Here is a 20,067-nt window from a genome sequence, read left to right on the forward strand (position 1 = left end):
TATCTGATACCAAGACTATGATGGCAGAATAAGCAGAATTTCTGCAAGGAGTATTGCCAGTATAGGAGTCCCTGTGGATTTTACTGCAGTTGTTGCTTCGTCTTGTTGAGTCTGTTTGGGATGAATTTGACCCTGTGGCTCCCGAGGACGTGGACAGGTTGTTGGGGAGGCTCCGCGCCACTACATGTTTACTGGATCCGTGTCCTTCCTGGCTGGTGCTGGCCACTCAGGAGGTGACACGAGGCTGGCTCCAGAGGATTATAAATGCTTCTTTGTTGGAAGGGGTTTTCCCTGCCGCCTTGAAAGAGGCGGTGGTGAGACCCCTCCTTAAGAAGCCCTCTTTGGACCCGGCTATTTTGGGAAATTATCGGCCAGTCTCCAACCTTCGCTTCGTTGCGAAGGTTGTAGAGAGTGCTGTGGCGCGTCAGCTACCCCAATACCTGGAAGAATCCGTCTATCTAGACCCGTTCCAGTCCGGCTTCCGACCCGGTTACAGCACGGAGACAGCTTTGGTCGCATTGGTGGATGATCTCTGGAGGGCCAGGGACAGGGGTTATTCCTCTGCCCTGGTCCTATTAGACCTCTCAGCGGCTTTTGATACCATCGACCATGGTATCTTGCTGCGCCCGGCTGGGGATTGGGAGTGGGAGGCACCGTTTATCGGTGGTTCTCCTCCTATCTCTCCGACCGGTCGCAGACGGTGAAAACTCAGCAAAACTAGTTGAATAATGAAAACCTATTGACATATTGTATCTTATGGAATATGTATTTACAAAATCTGCAAATGGGAGAAAGGCTTATTATTGCCATTACAATAATATTTCTAGATCGAGCAAGAAAATAGTTACACCAGACTTAATTTCATTTATTATTAGTTGCTATTATGTATGATTACTGCTAGAAATATAACGTGCACTATTATATCACGGAGTTCTGATTTGCAGAGTCTTTAAAAATCTGTTGCTTTCTGTAAAGGCTGCAAACTACTTAGACATCAAAGGCTTACTGGATGTGACATGCAAGACTGTTGCAAATATGATTAAAGGAAAAACACCAGAAGAAATCCGCAAGACTTTCAATATTAAAAATGACTTCACTGAAGAGGAGGAAGCCCAGGTATGCCAAGTCCTTTTACTTAAAACAAAATCTATTTACTATTTAATCCTACAACTATTTTAGCTTCTGTAGGCTAAAATAGTTGCTTTCTGTTGATTAATATATACATAGTGTCTTGTGAAGCTTGTGTTGCAGTAAGATTCTAAACCAGGGCTGTCAAACTCACATCATCACATGATGTATTGGGACTTCCCCCCCCTTTGCTAAACCAGGTGGGGCGGAGCCAGCATGTGACGCATCTCGCAGTGGGCTGTGAGTTTGACATCCCTGCTCTAAACTATTTGTTTTTATAGACAACAAATACTTATTTGGCAATTCAGCCTTCATATAATTAAAATCAAATGATGGATAAAATAAATATGTCCTCTAATTTATCCCATTCACTGACTTTGCTATCACTCATGTATGGGAAATGAAGTCTCAGGCAAGCTAGCTTATTGTATGTTTGCGTTGATACAAATTTAAATAATAAATAAATAAATAAATACACTATTGCTATTCTTTCATTAGGGAGCTTAGAACTACAGTATATACAAAAACAGCTTTTTTACATATGCAAATCAAATTGTTATTCTAGACATAGAACTTAGTACCTCTAAGTTTTCTCCCTTGGCCGTCATCACTTAGGGACTTGTCCCTTCCAAGACAAGATATTCTATGCAGAATAATTCACCTAGTCTATCTGATACCAAGACTATGATGGCAGAATAAGCAGAATTTCTGCAAGGAGTATTGCCAGTATAGGAGTCCCTGTGGATTTTACTGCAGTTGTTGCTTCGTCTTGTTGAGTCTGTTTGGGATGAATTTGACCCTGTGGCTCCCGAGGACGTGGACAGGTTGTTGGGGAGGCTCCGCGCCACTACATGTTTACTGGATCCGTGTCCTTCCTGGCTGGTGCTGGCCACTCAGGAGGTGACACGAGGCTGGCTCCAGAGGATTATAAATGCTTCTTTGTTGGAAGGGGTTTTCCCTGCCGCCTTGAAAGAGGCGGTGGTGAGACCCCTCCTTAAGAAGCCCTCTTTGGACCCGGCTATTTTGGGAAATTATCGGCCAGTCTCCAACCTTCGCTTTCTTGCGAAGGTTGTAGAGAGTGCTGTGGCGCGTCAGCTACCCCAATACCTGGAAGAATCCGTCTATCTAGACCCGTTCCAGTCCGGCTTCCGACCCGGTTACAGCACGGAGACAGCTTTGGTCGCATTGGTGGATGATCTCTGGAGGGCCAGGGACAGGGGTTACTCCTCTGCCCTGGTCCTATTAGACCTCTCAGCGGCTTTTGATACCATCGACCATGGTATCTTGCTGCGCCGGCTGGGGGGATTGGGAGTGGGAGGCACCGTTTATCGGTGGTTCTCCTCCTATCTCTCCGACCGGTCGCAGACGGTGTTGACAGGGGGGCAGAGGTCGACCGCGAGGGCCCTCACTTGTGGGGTGCCGCAGGGGTCGATTCTCTCGCCCCTTCTGTTCAACATCTACATGAAGCCGTTGGGTGAGATCATCAGTGGCTTTGGGGTGAAGTACCATCAGTACGCTGATGATACTCAGCTGTACTTCTCCACCCCAGGTCACCCCAATGAAGTTGTTGAAGTGCTGTCCCGGTGTTTGGAAGCCGTACGGGTCTGGATGGGGAGAAACAGGCTCAAGCTCAATCCCTCCAAGACGGAGTGGCTGTGGATGCCGGCATCTCGATTCAGTCAGCTGCAGCTGCAGCTGACTGTTGGAGGCGAGTTATTGGCCCCAAAGGATAGGGTGCGCAACTTAGGTGTCCTCCTGGATGAGCGGCTGTCGTTTGAAGATCATTTGATGGCCGTCTCCAGGGGGGCCTTCCACCAGGTCCGCCTGGTTCGGCAGTTGCGCCCCTTCCTTGATCGGGATGCCTTGTGCACAGTCACTCACGCACTCGTTACCTCTCGCTTGGATTATTGTAATGCTCTCTACATGGGGCTTCCCTTGAGGTGCACTCGAAGGCTTCAGCTAGTCCAGAATGCAGCTGCGCGGGTGATAGAGGGAGTGTCGCGTACCTCCCATGTAACACCTCTCCTGCGCAGACTGCACTGGCTCCCTGTGGCTTTTCGGGTGCACTTTAAGGTTTTGGTTATGACCTTTAAAGCGCTCCATGGCTTAGGGCCTGGGTACTTACGGGACCGCCTACTGTTACCATATGCCTCCCACCGACCCGTACGCTCTCACAGAGAGGGACTTCTCAGGGTGCCGTCCGCCAAGCAATGTCGGCTGGCGGCCCCCAGGGGAAGGTCCTTCTCTGTGGGGGCTCCCCCACCCTGGGACGGGCTTCCCCCCGGGTTGCGCCCAATACCCGACCTTGGATCTTTCGCGAACTGAAGACACATCTTTTTATTCGCGCGGGGCTGGGTTAACTTTTATGGATTTTATAGTTATTATTAATTTTAAACGGGGTTTTAGTTTTTATATATTTTTAAATTTTTAGGCAAATTATAATAAGTTTTTTAATTTGCATTTTATATATAGTGTCTTGTTTGTTTTTATTTGCCTGTACACCGCCCTGAGTCCTTCGGGAGAAGGGCGGTATAAAAATCAAATAAATGAAAATGAAAATGAATGAAATGATTATAGGGGGCGGTGCAAGAGACAGAGAAAGAAAAAGAGAGCATTTTATGGAAAAATGTTAGGAAGGAAAAAATCAGGGATAAAGGAGATGCCTTGCAAAAGATTTTATTTTTTATTTATTGCTGATTAAAGATGAGTTAGAATAGGTTACCTAACACAATCTAGATGTTTAGACTACAGTAATATATGCATAGCCTGAGTGGCACTGTTGAGAAAAACACTTAGCAGTTACCTAGCCTAAGTTTATCGTTTCAGTCTCGCTACTCTTAGATTCCAATTCTCTACTACAGAATCACTGTATGATTGTTTATAATTCTTTTTAATACTGTCACTATAATTGTTGGACTGCAAAGAAAATTTTTAGACACAAGTCCTACCATTTATCCATTTGATTTCAGTGGATCATTTAGCATGTTGAAAATAACTGCTAGTGTCCTGCAACCAGTAATCAAGCTAATAAAACCCATTTCTTCACCCCAGATTTTTACCCAACTTTGATTTTCTGTTGGCAGAATGAGTTCACCATGCTAAAAAGTTGCATGCAGTTAGTTCTTAAATGGTCATAACTATATTTCCATGAATATGGGTACATTAGTTTTATATAATGGTACACTTTATTTTTAAATACTACTTGATATCCGGAAGACATCTGAATTGGGGAAATAACTGGAATCACAGGGATGCTATTAATCCACGGGTAAATATCTAGAATAGAAAAATAAATATCTAGAAGACGTATTTGATATTGCTCTTCAGGTGTAATTATAAAGTTTGTCTTTATTTTTAGGTACGCAAAGAAAACCAGTGGTGTGAAGAGAAATGAAGCTTTGTGCCTGATACCTAACAACACTGCAAGGATTGTTCCAAATATCAGTTGCACTGCTCTGTTTATAATTGTTAATATTAGACAAATGCAGCAGCAAATGAAGTTGTACTAGTCTGGTGGTGTTCTCTTTGCATGTGTAGCGTTTGAATATAGATTTAAATTCCATGGTTTAATCAGTGTAATCTGATTTCCTTATTTTTCCTCTTCTCTAAATAAAACTAAACTCCATGCAAGTTCTGTATGGCAATTAGCACTGCAAACTAGACCTTCCATGCTTCTGAATGTTTCACTGTCACATTAAAATCCTCAGCATGTCAGAATTCAGAAGTCTCTGAACTTGTAAATAAAATTACTTGCAAAAGTTTTCTGAAACTGAATCAGTGAAGCCTACTTTTTTTCATGGAGTAAGAGCCACAAAATATTTTGAAAAACAAGTTGGAATAATTGTTTTGGGATTCTTCCATTCTACATCTTTTGTAGTAGTTACACTGTTAAAACACTAAAGCAAATTAGCTCTGCTTGATACTAATTCTAATCTAATATAGGTGTGACACCCCTGGTAGCGCCTGGGCAGTTAGAGTTCTCTTCCAGCTAAATACTTGTAGTTTCTGTAAAGAAGCATAGTATTTGGTATGTACGTATTTTTAAAACCAATAAAAATTTCAGTATTTGATCAAAAATAGATTTCTAAAAACAATTTCTTGGACAGTTAATATCTATTTTAGTATTTCCTTAAAGCTATCAGAAACATGGCATCAGATTGCAGTGATTTATCACTGCATGCTGAGTGGTGATATTGATGTTGTACTATTTAAGTTCATAGCACTTGCCAGTAGGATAGTAATATTTTCATTCTTTATTATTCTGTTTAGGGGTTAGAGGAGAGAGATGTAATAAGCACATCCCATTTCTGTATGAACACTAGGTAGAATAAAAGTTAAATATTTATAAATGAGTGATGACCTTAAGCATTTAATGTACAATAAAGAATTTTAACATTTAACTATGCATAACGCAGTGCATATACTGGGCAATTTCACAAATTTGGTCATTATCAGAAGTAATAAAGACATTTTTCAATAAAACGATTGCCAAAAAGATTAATTACTAGTAATATTTTAATATTATAAAAATAAGTGGGTTTCCTACAAAATAGTTCACACACCACTATAAGTTTCAGTTGAAAAATCTAGTGAGGATAAAATGAATAATGGAGTTTCAGAATTTGTCTCTTCAACTTGTCACAATTAGATGCGAGGGTGATGAAAAAACAATCAAAATCATGACAGCAATGGAATCTTAATTTCTGAACAAAGTTTCCATTCCAATCCATCCACTACTATTTCTGTCATTTAAGTGTGCCATAAATGTTTTACTTTTGTATACATACACTGCTGTTTTCAAGGTACTGTCTTAGAACACACTTTGGCAGCCTACTGAGCCCAGCATGGTGTAGCATTGGAATCGATCTTGAGAGGATAGCAATGTTCTATTGTTTAAAAAAAAAAAAAGTAATACAAATCCCCATGATTTTTCAGTCATTCTCATTGTTCAGCTGTTATAAGGGAGCAAGTAGTAAGAAGAATTGAAGCTATTGCCTTGATAGGAATTGGCACCTGTCTGGAAATTTGGGTGAAATCCATGCTTTCTTGGGCATATGAACAAGAAGGGCAGAGAGTTTAGAGCCCAAAAGAGCAGTAATGGAGACTTCTCTGTAGATTTTTAAAAAATGTGTATTGTTTGTCTTACAGCTTCAGAAACAGTTCTGTTCATAATTATGCTGGTTCCTTCCATCTACATTGCTGTCTGAGAACTGAGATCAAAGCAGTGTGGCTGACTGTCATCTCACAGTATGCACTTTGGCAAATTACCCTAGTCTTTTTCATCAATGAAGAACAGCTGTTCACCTACTTTGTTTTTCACTCCTTTGACCTGAAAAAAAGTTAAGGACTGTCTCCCAAGATAGTATTTCTTTTTCAATCTTAAAGGGAAGCTCAGCCTACCCATCTTGCTTTTTCTAGCCAAAGAATCAAGTTTCATATACAGTAGTGGTCAAGGCACCAGGGTGTAAACTATGAGTTTTAGTTCTATCTTAGGTATGAGAATAGGTGGGTGGCTTTGGACCAGTTGGGTTATTTCAGTTCTACAAAGAAATTCACAGCAAAATACTTCCGAACACCTTGCCAAGAAAATTGCAGTCCAAGCATCAACATTGACTTGAAGGTGCCATTTACCCTATAATAATGGCCGATGCAAAAATGAGACTCAATCTGTTTTAGCCATATGAAGAATTCAACTGGGTTTCTTCAAGTGGAAAACAATGGCTTTGATGGCTGCTACAGGCTCCTTTGGGGAGGCCCAGTTTAACTGTAGGAACCAGTCTAAGCATTGAATAATATAAATTGGTGAAATGTCACTTTAAAATAGTTGGAGATACATATTTACTTCATATACTTCACTCAGAGTTGAAGATCACAGCTGATACACTGTTGTACATGTATAGTGAATAAGAGGGGCTCACAAAATCAGGCAGCAAAACCTGTATGTTGCACCTACAGTGCCTTTATTAGATTTAACATAATCACAGCTTTTCTCTCAACTGTTATATCCATATCCACTTGAGGGAGACCCCTGTCCTGAAATAGTATTTTTTTTTTTGGTGGGAAGAAAATTAAGAATTATAAAAAAAATAGGTAGAACGGTCAATTTTCACTGCCATTGTCAACAAGTGGCTAACTAGATTTAGCTTTGCTGATTTATGCACATAAGGTGCTGGTGTTGATTGAAGTTTTGATTGCAGTTAATGCACACTGTCTTTAAGAATAAAGTCCTTTTAACACTGTTCGATAATGTGCTAAATATTCAATTTTAAATTTGAATGCTTGATGGATCTAAAATTATTGTGGCTCATTGGTTTTCTTCACAAACTACGTGATGTACACATATTTTTGTAATATATGGAAATATACACACAAAAAATATAACATTTATAGGATTACAGTCCCCAGTTACCCATTTTTGAATGGACAATCTGGTAGATCACTTTTATTTATAAAGCCATAAACAAATTTTAAACAAAGAAGCAAAACAAATTCAAGATTAAAAAAAGACAAAACAAAACTCCAGATGGTAATTGTACAAATGAAATTTTCCCCTGCTACATACATACAGAGTTTTTTTTTTTTTTTTTGGTGGCTTATTAAATTTCCAAGACATGGTACATTCAGTCTCTTCAGAAAAGCAAATAATTGCACTTGCTGTGTATACATTTAACTTGTGAGTAAAACACCATGATAAAAGCTTTCATTTTACACAGCTAGGGAAGATAAAATACAGAAAATTTAATACAGCATTGTTAAGCATCTCTTTTTGGTATTTAAGTGATACTTGCATTTTTGGAATCTTGTTTTTAAATGTTTCTAAATTCTTGTGACTGCTCTAGTCTTAACTAAAATAGCTTATCTTCCTAGTTACATAAATGATAATCATGCTGATTAATATTGAATAATTAATTCAGTTCCATTTTTGCATATCTAGTTATGTACTCGTCTGATTGTAGGTGCAAATGCAGTTACATTTATGACCTGTGCTTATATCATATTGGGGTCAGGAGGCTTTCATTAATTTCAGAGTTCCTCTGAACTATCAATTGGGGGAGCCTTTCTGGAGGAAGAAATCAAGTATAGCATTTTAAAGAATAAAATTTCAAAATGATATTCTTGTGGAAGTACTCTTGCATAGACTTGAAATCAAGTTTGGGCAACCTTCTGATGTCAAAAGGTACTCCTAGTTTTCCTTGGGATACTGAAGGTTTTAATGGAGGACTATTTCATGTGCGGCTCAAGGCACTGATTGGAAGCTGGATGGTTCTGTTCTAGTCCTACTGTAGACAGAAAATCAACTGTGACTTAGTGTAAGTCACATTCTCTCAGCCCTAGGATGAAGGCAATGGCAAACCACTTCTGAAAGTTGTTCTCAAGAAAACTGCATGGACTTGTTTGTGTAGTTTTGTAGATCAAAGCTAACTCAAAGGCACAAATAAGGTAAGATAAATGTATGTGGGCTGGGATTTTCCCAATTCTGGTAAGTTTTTGAAGCTGAATTATTAGGATTTATACTACATTTTTTGGGTGAGTTTTTGCCTTTAAAGAACACCTAAAACATGGGGAAAATATTACCAGCTGTTCTTAGCAGTCATAGTATTATATTGTATGGTTAAGTCAGATGCCTGAAAAAAGTGGCTGAGAGATTACGACTTATCTACTCTTGATTTAATAAGGTTTCTGATATTAGTTCAGAAATCCAGATTAGGAATCACTTCTCATTTTCATTGAGTTCCTAAGTTACTTGAATGAAAACATCATGCAAGTATTAGGAAGATCAACCTGCAAGTCTACCTTTGATTCATTTATGGTCAGTTTACTCCCTATTTTCAAACTGTAACCTGTCAGCATTACAGTCTCTCTCTAATCTTGCTGAAAATGAGGTCCTTTCAGATGGAGTGAAGTGGTTTAGTTTCAATTCCATAAATTTAAGTGATTTAGTTTCAAGTCCATAAAGTTAAGAGTTGCAAACGCTTCAGAACTGTGACTTTGCAACCTTCCTTTACTCCCAGAAAGGTTAATGTAAGGTTTGTTGTAATGAAGTGACTCACCCATTTCAGTTACTCCACATTATGAATTTTCCTGCTCTTTGTCCAGTATTATCTCAGTATGTTGGGATTGGTATCAATGTGTGATTGTATATTTGTCCTCTCAGAAAAACTACCATCCCTAAAGTAAGCACCAGAAAGGGACCATATGTGTTGATTCTATGTTTAAAGTTCAAAGCAACTTTGCTTATCACTGAAAATGAATTGGGCTCTGGGGAAGGGTATAACTTTCCAATAAATATCTTCCCTGTGAAATGGACAAAAGGGATACAGAGAATGAGGAATATGACTAGGCTTCAATACTGCAATTGCAGAAATGGTTCTATAGGCAGAGTGCGCTATCACAATTGGCTTGAAATAGACGGTAGGTAAACCTTGGCAAGTTTTTAAGAAGCCACAAAGACTGCAGAGTAAATTCTTAGTGATCAGAGGCACCGCTTATATCCTTTTCTTAGTTCCCATTGATTACATAGCAAAAGTACAGTAAATTGTGAAAAATAAGTATTTTTGAGTTTTGCATATTTTACAGTAGATAGCATAAAAAGTCTTTATAGCTGAAAAATTGTGATGCACACAGCCCTATGTCTGGAATATTAGGTAGACTTTCACAGCCAGTGTTTTCTCCTATTTTATCACCTAATAAAGCTGCTGGAATAAACATTTGCGAATGCAATCCACCCTTGATCCCAAAAATGAGGCATAATTAAATATTTTCGTTTCTTACAAGCTGCTTTATAATTTTTCTGTGGAACATTTGAGCTTGTCATTCAACAACTGCTTTTGTAATGTGTAATATCGATTGGACTGCTGAACCTCAGCACTTTGACTATAATAGTTTAATAAATGCCTTAACGTTTATAGCACCTCTCATCTGCAATTAGATCAGTGTATTTTGTTTTTATCTTAATTGGAAAAGAGATTAAATAATTCAGTTACTGACCAGAATTAAGTTTATCTTCATACTTTTCAAAGAGACTGTTGATGTCCTTACTTAGACAACACTTTTAGTGCTGCAGTGGTGTTGTTTTCTGATTTGACTGATTTTAAGACAATACCATTTGATGGCAGGCTGAAGTTGTCTCTGTAGCTTCTGTATGCAGCAGAACCAATCAGCAAAGTGCCTGATGAATCTGTGCGCCTTGATATCACATTAGTACTATGTTCCTATTGATACCATATTGTGCCCTGAGGATTCACCTGGCATTATGGATTTATGAGGCATTGTTGAACATTTATTAGAAGGAAGTCCTGATGTGCTTGTAGCAGTTTTGAGACGTGCAGATAAAGAAGAAGGATTGGCTTGGTTTTGGTGTATAAGATCAGCAGGAGCAGCAAGCTTGTTTGGAATAAAAGCAGGGGATGTACACTGGAGCACATCCAAAGGGGAGGAAGGGGAATCTATAGTACTTCCATTGGAAGAAACTGGGCTGGAGCAGTGTCCTTTTCCTTGTAGGTACCGAATGCACTTCTTTTTCCTCCTAAGAACAGTGAAGAGAGTTATCTGTAAATAAAGGGTGAATTTACAGGGTCATATTTTTTTTTAAATGAAAGCATTATATAGCATTTAATACAAGTATAGTGTTTAAGGAACAAGGATTAGAAGGAAAAACATTTTTAACACCTATTACTCAAGTTTTTGTAAGAATTAAAAAAAAAAAACCACCCTTATTGTCAACTTGTATTTTTTACCACTAGATGGAGGTGTAACTGTAAAACTGCTAAAATTTCTCCAAGCCGATGTGCAAAACAGATAAAAAGTTACCAGAAATGTTTAGTTCTGGTTATTGCTGTCCAAGGGATTACTGAAAGCAACCCCACCCCCACATACAGAGATATGTAGATTTGGATAATTCCCAATAAATAAATATAATGTTTTTGAGCCAGTCGTTTAATTGGGTTTTCTTTATTTAGTTTAGTTTCAGGACTTGTGTAGAGAATAGATCGTGTTTTAAGTTGAATTCATGGGTGTAGTGGTTAGAAACTAGAAATGGGCTAAAATCAAGAGACCATGAGTTCTAGTCCCAGCCTTAGGCATGAAGCCAGCTGGGTGCCTTTGGATCAATAACCTTTTCTCAATCTTTGGAAAGAAGCAGTTACAAACCACTTCTGAAATCTTGCCTAAAAACTGCAGGGACTTGTCCAACAGTTACAGGAATCAATTGTCTTAAAGGCACCTTCCCCCCCCCCCAATTTTTTTTTTAGAGATGAGTAGTGGTTTTGGCAGGGGTAATTTTAAATATACTCTGTCCATACTAGAATACATTTCAGAAATTATTCTACTTCCTTGAGCATGAAATAATTGTAATTCATTGGTGATAGGTACCACTTGATTAACAAAGGATATCACATTAACTTCAAAACTATAATCTTATATTTTCCATTGCAGTTCTGCATATTTCCAATACAGCTTGGGCAAATCATTAAGATTTATTTTGACAAACAGATTTGAACTGTGAAAGCAAACAAATTATTTTTTATCAGAAAAGGCCATCTAATTAACCTTGATTAAGCTATTTAGGTGCTCTCAAACCACTTCGGGCAAAGGCTGTGGGAGATGGGCTCTCTCAGTCTTTCCACCCAGGATGGGACTTTCTGCCAGGCAACTTCAAAATTTCTTATAGCTTACAATGAAGTTATGTAGCCTAGAAAGTCTTCAGTTTATGAGAATGGTGCAACCATATGATGGGTATGTTCTAGACCCAGGGTCAGCAACCTGGGCTCTTTCACCACTCTGCTGCGGCTCCATCACTCAAAATATGCGTCACAACTGCCAATGTATGACACCCACTGGCATGTGATTTATTGAGCTTTTCAACCCCCGGTAGGCCAACCATGGATAAATCCAAGAAAAGAAAAGTTTCAGAAGAAAACAGAACGTGTAATTCAACTACTTATGAGAGTTTTGTGGCTGCTCAAGAAATAATCAGGCACAGGAAGGGTTTTGTGGCTCCCGGTGTTTTCTTTTCTGTGGGAAATGAGTCCAAATGGCTCTTTGACTGTTTAAGGTTGCAGACCCCTGTTCTAGGCAGTTCTATAGCAAACACCATAGCCAGCCTATCTGAGCCCTCTTGGTACATAAAGGTTTTCCAAACAGGTTGTTTTTGACAAACACAACAGAATTCTTTGCAGCATGCAATAGAAGTGGCCAGCTTCAAAGCACTTCAGTCTGAGGATTTTCATCTTATGAATGCAAAAAGAAAGTAGGAGCAGTAATGGCAATATTTTGGTCCTTCTTCCTTGGAGAGTTGAACTATTGATGCCAGCCAGCCACACATCTATGAACTGTTAACCAGCATGGGCGGAACCAGTGGCAATTTCACTTCAAGGCCTTTTGGCATTGACTGCCAAAAAGTCTGGCAAGCATGTGTCAGGACAGGTGAGCTAGTGGTGCACCTTGCTTGCTCCTATCTGACCTCTCTGGGACCTGCTGGGGAATGCTCCTGGCCAACCCTCTTGAGAAAAACAAGCCAATGGTACCACTGGCTGCCTCTGCTTAGGATACACTGGACAATGCTCTGCTATATTGTCCCAGCCTATGCTAGGAGATGTATATCCTGAGCTGAGAAGGCATCTTCTCTCACAGGTCTTGCAAAAGAAGATTCTTCTCAGCCTACGTTCTGGCTCTGTGGGAGTCTGAAGAGAGAGAGTCTAAAGTAGACTGAAATAGAACAATTGTCTTAAAAGTGTGGAGATCTTTATTACACTGTGAAACAACTTCAAGGAAATGCAACATTTGAAAATTTGTAGAATCATATTATTTTAGGGAAATAAACCAGTAAGCCAAGGATTGGTATTGTAGTAAGATCCACCCATGCTACCTATCTAGACATTATCACTGTCCTGCTGCCTTGCAGATGGTTTGTGCATTGCATTTTAGAAGAGGAGGAGGTAAGGGATTAGCTCAACAACGCAGCTCAACTACTTTTGTTAATCTGGAAGCAATGCTGACTACAAGCAAAATGTTAATTCTTGCCTCAGTACAAATATATACTGAGAAAGAAGTATGAATATATACTGAGAAAGAAAAATTAAGAATGCCCATATTTGTAATGTTAGAGACATTCACTAGTTCCTAGCTGTTTGGAGTCTTGAAATCAATTTTTAATTTACTTATACTGCATGGATACCATTTATAAAAGAGAAACATTTAATATCAAATAAGAATAATCAGAATGAATATTAAAGGTTTTTCCCCCTAGAGGTTAAGCGTTCTGATGGCTAGGTAGACATGATGCAACCATTACACATAGTTACAGAAGCCATTATGTATTGAATTCCTTCGCCTAATAAACCAACATTGAAATAAATTATACCAATCAACAAAGTAAAAATTATATATTTAATTGGAGGATACAGATTGTTTAAATCAACAAATTGGGTAGACTCATGATAGACTGAGAACATGATTTTCAATCCATGATCTCCCAAATCTAGAATAAATGTCCTGACATGGTGCTTCCAAAGAGCACCAAGGTGTTCCTAAGGGCTAAGTAGCTCTCCAAAGAAAAGGAGTGAGAGCCATTAATAGTAAAGTTGTTAGAGTATGAAAAATATAGGCCCTTTTAAAAATTGTTCTCTATTCTAAATAAAACCAAAATAAGAATGTTGTTATGGGGAGAGGTAAGTAGATATTTTCTTTCATCTATTACTCTAAAAACAGTCTGGATCTGTTTGTTCTGGAAGAAAAAAAGTGGGGACAATATATTTATATTATCTTCAGCCACAGATTACTTCATTTGTCAGGATAAGAAAACAATTAATTGCAGGGGACTGTTGAAGTATAAGTATTGAAACCAACACCAAGAATAATAAAACTCATTGCTTCCTTAACCAAAATTCTTAAGGAACAGGAGTCATTTTTCCTAAAGGATGACTAAAGAAGAGAGAGACACTTTGGAGGACCCTAGAAGCCATATTGTTTGGACTGGCAATTGGCAAGGAAGGGCATGTCAGTAGGTTTCGGTTACTGATTCATGGAAAAGTATTCTGATAGTTTACCACTTTTATCCTTTGGTCCATTTTTAAATAAATATGATACCGTTTTCAAAAAGTTAACCATTTTTCTGTGTACCACTCTAGTTAAAAAAAGAGGTCCCCCCCATATATATATATATATTAGTTATGTTACTAATTTCTCTCTTCAGCGTTCAATACAGAAAGCATCTGTAGGTCACTCAAATGAAGCACATGGAAAATTGAGAGCAAGCCTTAGCAGCACCATTAGTAGAGTTAGAAAAGGCAGCTATAGAAAAGATGCAAGAGAGGTAAATCAAAACAGAGTACAACCATCTCTGTGGTAAGAAACAAGGCTGCAAAGCGAAAGTTCCTGATACACACCTGCATGGGCCGCACCAGTCCATTTGTTGGCTGAGGCCAAAACGAGCTCTGCATTTCTTAGGAGAGGCAGGATCTGAACAAGGAGCATGCACATTGAATGGGCAAGGCAGAGGCACAAACAGCAGCAAGAGCAGGAGAAGGAAGAAAAGATGCAATGTTGGTTTAGCTGCCGAAGACAAAACTAAACAGGCCATATGAACTCAATTCTTCACCATAAATGTCTATTAACATCATCTTTCCCCCCAGAAAGTGAGCGTTGAACAAATAGATTTGATAGGGCCATAAATGCAATGATTAGGAAAATGAAAATGCAGTAGTATAAAATAGCAATAGCACTTAGACTTCACAGTGCTTTACAGTTGTCTAAGCAGTTTACAGAGTCGGCATATTGCCCCCAACAATTTGGGTCCTCATTTTATCCAACTCAGGATGGAAAGCTAAGTCAATCTTGAGCTTGGTGAGATTTAAACTGCAGGCAGCATGCAGTCAGCAGAAGTAGCCTGCAGTACTGCACTCAACCACTGTGCCACTGGCTCATACTAAGGTTTTATTCTTTATTTCATTTTGGTCACTTTTGCATTTCAACCTATGCATTTTTTAGAGAATATTTGAAAACTTCCTTTAGGTTTGATTAGATCTGAAATTCTGCCGAGCAAGCAAGCAGGTCTTTTTATGTTAGAATTTTGTTATATGAAGAAGTAACTTAGTGACATCCTATGTGCCAAATCCTTATCGTTAAACAAGTTGGAAAAAAGGGAACCAAGAAATCACTTAAAAATGAATGATGCTTAGCTGCACTCTAGATCGGAAGTAGGAGTATAGCCCTCCAGATGTTACTGAACTAATGCTCTTGGAGATCCAGCCCACCCAGCTATTGTGATCTGGTGGGACACGGGATCATCAGCTAGCAATTCGAGTCTCACCAGTTCAAGGTTGACTCAGCCTTCCGTCCTTCCAAGGTTGGTAAAATGAGGACCAAGATTATTGGGAGCAATATCCTGACACTGTAAACCACTTGGAGAGGGCTGTAAAGCACAGTAAAATGGTATATAAGTATAAGTGCTATTGCTATACACATAGCTTTCACATGGGTACATACTACTTCTGCTTGCCCAAGCTTTACTGTAGACATTTTTCAGCGCATGGATGCTTAGTCCAAAAAAAATATGGCTGCCTCAGTAAATTTCTATAGGAATCCCTTGTTTTTATTATTGATAACAGGGATGCCAAACTCTTATATCAAATACTGAGACCTAGAAAATTATGTGACTGTTAGAACAAATGAGACAATAGCCAATATTATAGTATGTATGGGAAACTAACATTCCAAAAGCTTTGGTGGGGTCCTTTCCTCTTGCTGTTGAAAATTTGAAAATGATTTTTACTTTTACTCTTTTCGTTTTTTAAAAGGGCTCAAGAGTCATAAAGAGAAATCGATTAATGTTCATTATCCAGAATGAATTTAAGATTTAAAATGTGCTTAATATAAATTAAATTTAAGAAATGTTTTGGAATTAATCTGATTTTTTCCATTGGCATCTTTCCAAATGCCCTATCAAATGACAAAATGGATTCATTTCATTTTAATATGTGAATACTAATTTTAAGGAAAAACAAATATTAAAAAGCATATATAAGAATACGTCTCTTAAGATTTTATATCTTTCTTAGAAACTGTTATTACTGTTACAGGATCATGCCTGTTAACTACTTCTAATCCCCTAAACAAAGGCCTTTGTGCTGATTGAAAGTTTCTATATGTGTTTAAAAATAGGAACTAATCTTAATTGATTACAAAGGAAAAAATACCATAAAAGTCTACTGTACTTTTCCAGAATATAGATAGTAATAAAAAAAGAATCTGGCAACTATTGCCAAAGCTGAATTTTATTTAATCCATTTTAAAATCTATTTTATTTATAAGTCTTTTATTTACATGTTTTTCCCCTTTGAATTTCTTGAGGTGTTTTTTTTAATGGAGCCCTTTGGCCTCAAAAAGATTGCTTTTGTATATTTGGGTAGTTGCTGCAAAAACTACCTTTTTGGGTGTTGGATTGGAAGTTGAATGTTTCGTAAATGTTTTAACTTACGCTTTCCTCATTTGTTATTGAAAAAACCTGAAACAGCCACAAATGTAGAGACTGTTAAGGCAATTAGATGGGATTAAGTTGGTACTTTAAACTACAGTTAACATGAATTAGTTATTTTTGGTCTGTTGATGTTGTCATCACAGAATATCAGACAAATATATAATTGTAGATAATGGCAAAGCTAGAAAGATTAGTGCAGACAGTAAAGCATAGATAGTCCCAATAACCCATGGCTACACATCCTGGAAAAAAATCTTGTTTGGCTAATTTCTTACTAATGTAAATGAAGTGATCAGTAACCAGATAATGTGCTAGATTTTACGCCAGGAGGTTTACCTGAATTGGAATCTTGCTGCTTTTCTCTTGTTCGTCTTTTCTTTTTTCCCTATGATTAAAAAAGGAGGAAAAGAAAATAAATCATAAATTGAATAAAACAAGCTAGTTTTATTTAGAAAGAGAATTTGGTGAAGAAGTATAGGGACTAATGCAACACAGCTCCCCTTCTCTCAATTTTCCTGCTGTAGTTTTATCACCAATTTTTTTTTCAAATTCCTTATTTGCTAAAGTAAGATGGCCCCATTCATCAAACATCCAAACACAGCATGTTGGCTCTTACTGACTATATTCCAAAGTTGCAAAATGAAAGCACTTCTTACTTTCAAAATACATTTTCCCAAGACTCCAGAGTCACTGTAACAGTGAGGTGGTCAGCAAATAGATAAGATAGATAGATAGATAGACAGACAGACAGACAGACCGACGTGCACACACATACATGTATATAAAGAGGGAGATACATATATATATATATATATATATATATATATATATATATATATATATATATATAGAGAGAGAGAGAGAGAGAGAGAGAGAGAGAGAGAGAGAGAGAGGTAAATAGATAGATGATAGATAGATAGAAATGATAGATTGGGGTGTCAAATGGGTAGTCCCGAGGCTGGATACGTCACGAAACGTCATATGATGGCAACGTGATGCAGCAAATATGACCCCCATGTGATAGATGACAGATATAGATAAATAGATAGTCGAGATAGATAGATAGATAGATAGATAGATAGATAGATAGATGGATGGATGGATGGATGGATGGATGGATGGATGGATGGATGGATGGATGGATGGACAAACAGGCAGACAGACAGATATAGATGATAAATATGTGGGCAGATAGGTAGGTAGATGTAGTTATCCTTATGGCCCTGATTGTAATATTTGATTCAAGTTTTCTACTCCACCAAAAGTCAAGCTATGTAATGAACAATGTGAGTCTAGACTACCATTGAGAAGCGGTGTTTTAACTAATTGTGACCAACCCAGATTTTTGAAACTTGTATATACAGTATCTTAAAGGAGAAGAATGTTTGATAGCAGCAGCTCCAATTGCAGTAAAGAGATCATTGGGTTAGTAAGGAACATACCCATACCTATAATACAGAGAGATCTCTACCACACAGAGGAAAATAATGTGCTAAAAACCTCTACCTCTTTATTATGAGGTCTGGACAGTTCTTGTCTAGCCTTTCTACCTTGGTGCTTCAGTTGTCCATCACAATTACAATTGAGAACTGTATCATGAAGCAACAGATACCATAGCGTTATACTACAGGTAGTCCTCGACAATTGAACCCAACATTTCTGTTGTTAAGTGAGTTTTGCCTCATTTTACGATATTTCTTGCCACAGTTGCCTAAGTGAATCATTGCAGTTGATAAGTTAGTAACATGATTGTTAAGTGAATCTGGCTTCCCCATTGACTTTGCTTGCAGAACGTGGCAAAAGGTGATCCCATGACCTTGGGAAACAGCAATGGTCATAAGTATGAACCAATCGCCAAGCATCTGAATTATGATCACATGATCATGGGGCTGCTGCAAAGGTTGTAACGCTGAAAAATGGCCATAAGTCACATTTTTCAGTGCCACTGTAACTTTGAACATTCACTAAATGAACTGTTGCAAATCGAGGACTACCTGTAGTCCATGCCTCTTGATGACACACAATATTCTCCTTATTGGCAGCTCATAGTTGCTATTAAAGTCATTATATATTAAAATCATAGCTGATATTTCGATGAGATCAATTTGACCTTATCGCTTTCATGATTTTTGAGGGATTGACAGACATTTGTTCCGAAATCTGCTAAAGTCTAATGCATAAACTGGCACATTGAACCTACTTATTGTAGGCCATACTCATGGGATATCAGGCATTTGAGATGGTTCATGGCTGTAACAAGAATCCTATTACAAGGTGACATTGTTCCCAAAGTGATATTGCTGCCATAAGGGCCTGATTTGGATAGACGAAGATGCACAACTTTTGATTAGGCAACTTCCACCAGAGGTGAACAATTTTCTTCCAGGAGTGATGGAGAAAAGCAGCTGGTATTGCATGCAGAAGATGATTGTAAAGGATTGCCTTTGCAGGCATGCTGAGGCACTGCTGATCTGCATCATGTGCACAATTTCTCTCCCAATGAAACATAATACTTTTATTTGCTGAAAAAGTCCTTTAAAAAAATCCAGAAGCAAAATGGGGGAGGTAATGGGATGGAAAGAAATTTGTTTCGTTTTATAGTGAGCATTACAAAATAAAACAGTACAATTCAAAATTTAAATATTCAACTTCAGCATCAAAAGCTATTTCAAATCAGCTTACAAACGAAGACATCTGCCCTATAGCTAGGGTATTTTCATATATATCATGCTAACATACTAATATTTTAATTACATTAACCTCCATTCTCGAGTATAAAATCTATAACCACTAGCAGCTCAAAAAACATGGAACCCTCAAAAAACATGGAACCCTTGGGCTGCCAGGTCCAAAGGATATTTTGCTAAGAACAAGCTCCCATTGAGTATAACTTACTCTGGAGTAAATACGTTTAGCCTTTGTTTAACTGCCAGAGATGCAACTGCAATTTTGGACAAAACAAAGACTGTTCCATTTTAAGTTCAAACAACATTTAAATATGTTTGTCATTAACTAGGCACAAAAAAACCCACTTCCCTGATGAAAGCAGGCAAAATCAAACCAGATTGTGTTTTCCCCACACTTCTGCCCATACAGTACTGATTTTGCTTGCATCAGGAGGCCAAGTTACTGCAAAACTCCCAAACCCCGCAATTAAAACAAAGTTGGTGGTTGTTGCTAACTGGAAAACTCCATGCTTATATTGTGACACAAAACTACACTTCAGCTGTACAATGGAAATACAATCAAAATAGAGACAGGCGTTCTTAATGCAAACCAACGGCCTTGATTTGGAAAGGCCCTTGTGCTTAAAATCACAAGGCAAGGCAAGGCCTAAAAATGGGGCTTTCTTTCCAACATTGAAAAATTTATAATCTCATGGAAAGAAGGTGGAAGTATTCCTAGGTGCTATATTTAAAAAAGTGTATGGTGATGGTGTGTTTCCTTTTAGAGGCCTGAGTCAA

General features: G+C 38.1%; 1 protein-coding gene and 1 long non-coding RNA gene across 6 annotated transcripts in view; one reads left to right on the top strand and one right to left on the bottom strand.

Moving 5' to 3' along the window:
• Positions 1 to 717: 717 nt before the first annotated feature.
• Positions 718 to 4,902, top strand: LOC131192573 (uncharacterized). Its single transcript, XR_009153751.1, has 2 exons — positions 718 to 1,116; positions 4,487 to 4,902. It is a non-coding gene; the product is annotated as an uncharacterized LOC131192573 (long non-coding RNA).
• A 2,289-nt stretch (positions 4,903 to 7,191) lies between these two features.
• LOC131192571 (lymphoid enhancer-binding factor 1-like) overlaps positions 7,192 to 20,067 on the bottom strand; it is a 152,655-nt gene continuing 139,779 nt past the window's right edge. For 2 of the 5 annotated variants that reach the window (XM_058171820.1, XM_058171818.1), the window contains 2 exons: positions 16,940 to 16,988; positions 7,192 to 10,654 (listed from right to left, as the gene is read on the bottom strand). In XM_058171820.1, coding sequence (XP_058027803.1) covers positions 10,575 to 10,654; positions 16,940 to 16,988 — 129 coding nt within the window. In that variant the 3' untranslated portion in view covers positions 7,192 to 10,574. Of the gene's footprint in view, positions 10,678 to 16,939; positions 16,989 to 20,067 lie in introns of all 5 variants that reach the window. The other 3 variants (XM_058171822.1, XM_058171819.1, XM_058171821.1) reach the window with 2 other exon arrangements.

The sequence above is a fragment of the Ahaetulla prasina genome, chromosome 2 (genome assembly GCF_028640845.1).
Source record: "Ahaetulla prasina isolate Xishuangbanna chromosome 2, ASM2864084v1, whole genome shotgun sequence".
Lineage (NCBI taxonomy): Eukaryota > Metazoa > Chordata > Lepidosauria > Squamata > Colubridae > Ahaetulla > Ahaetulla prasina.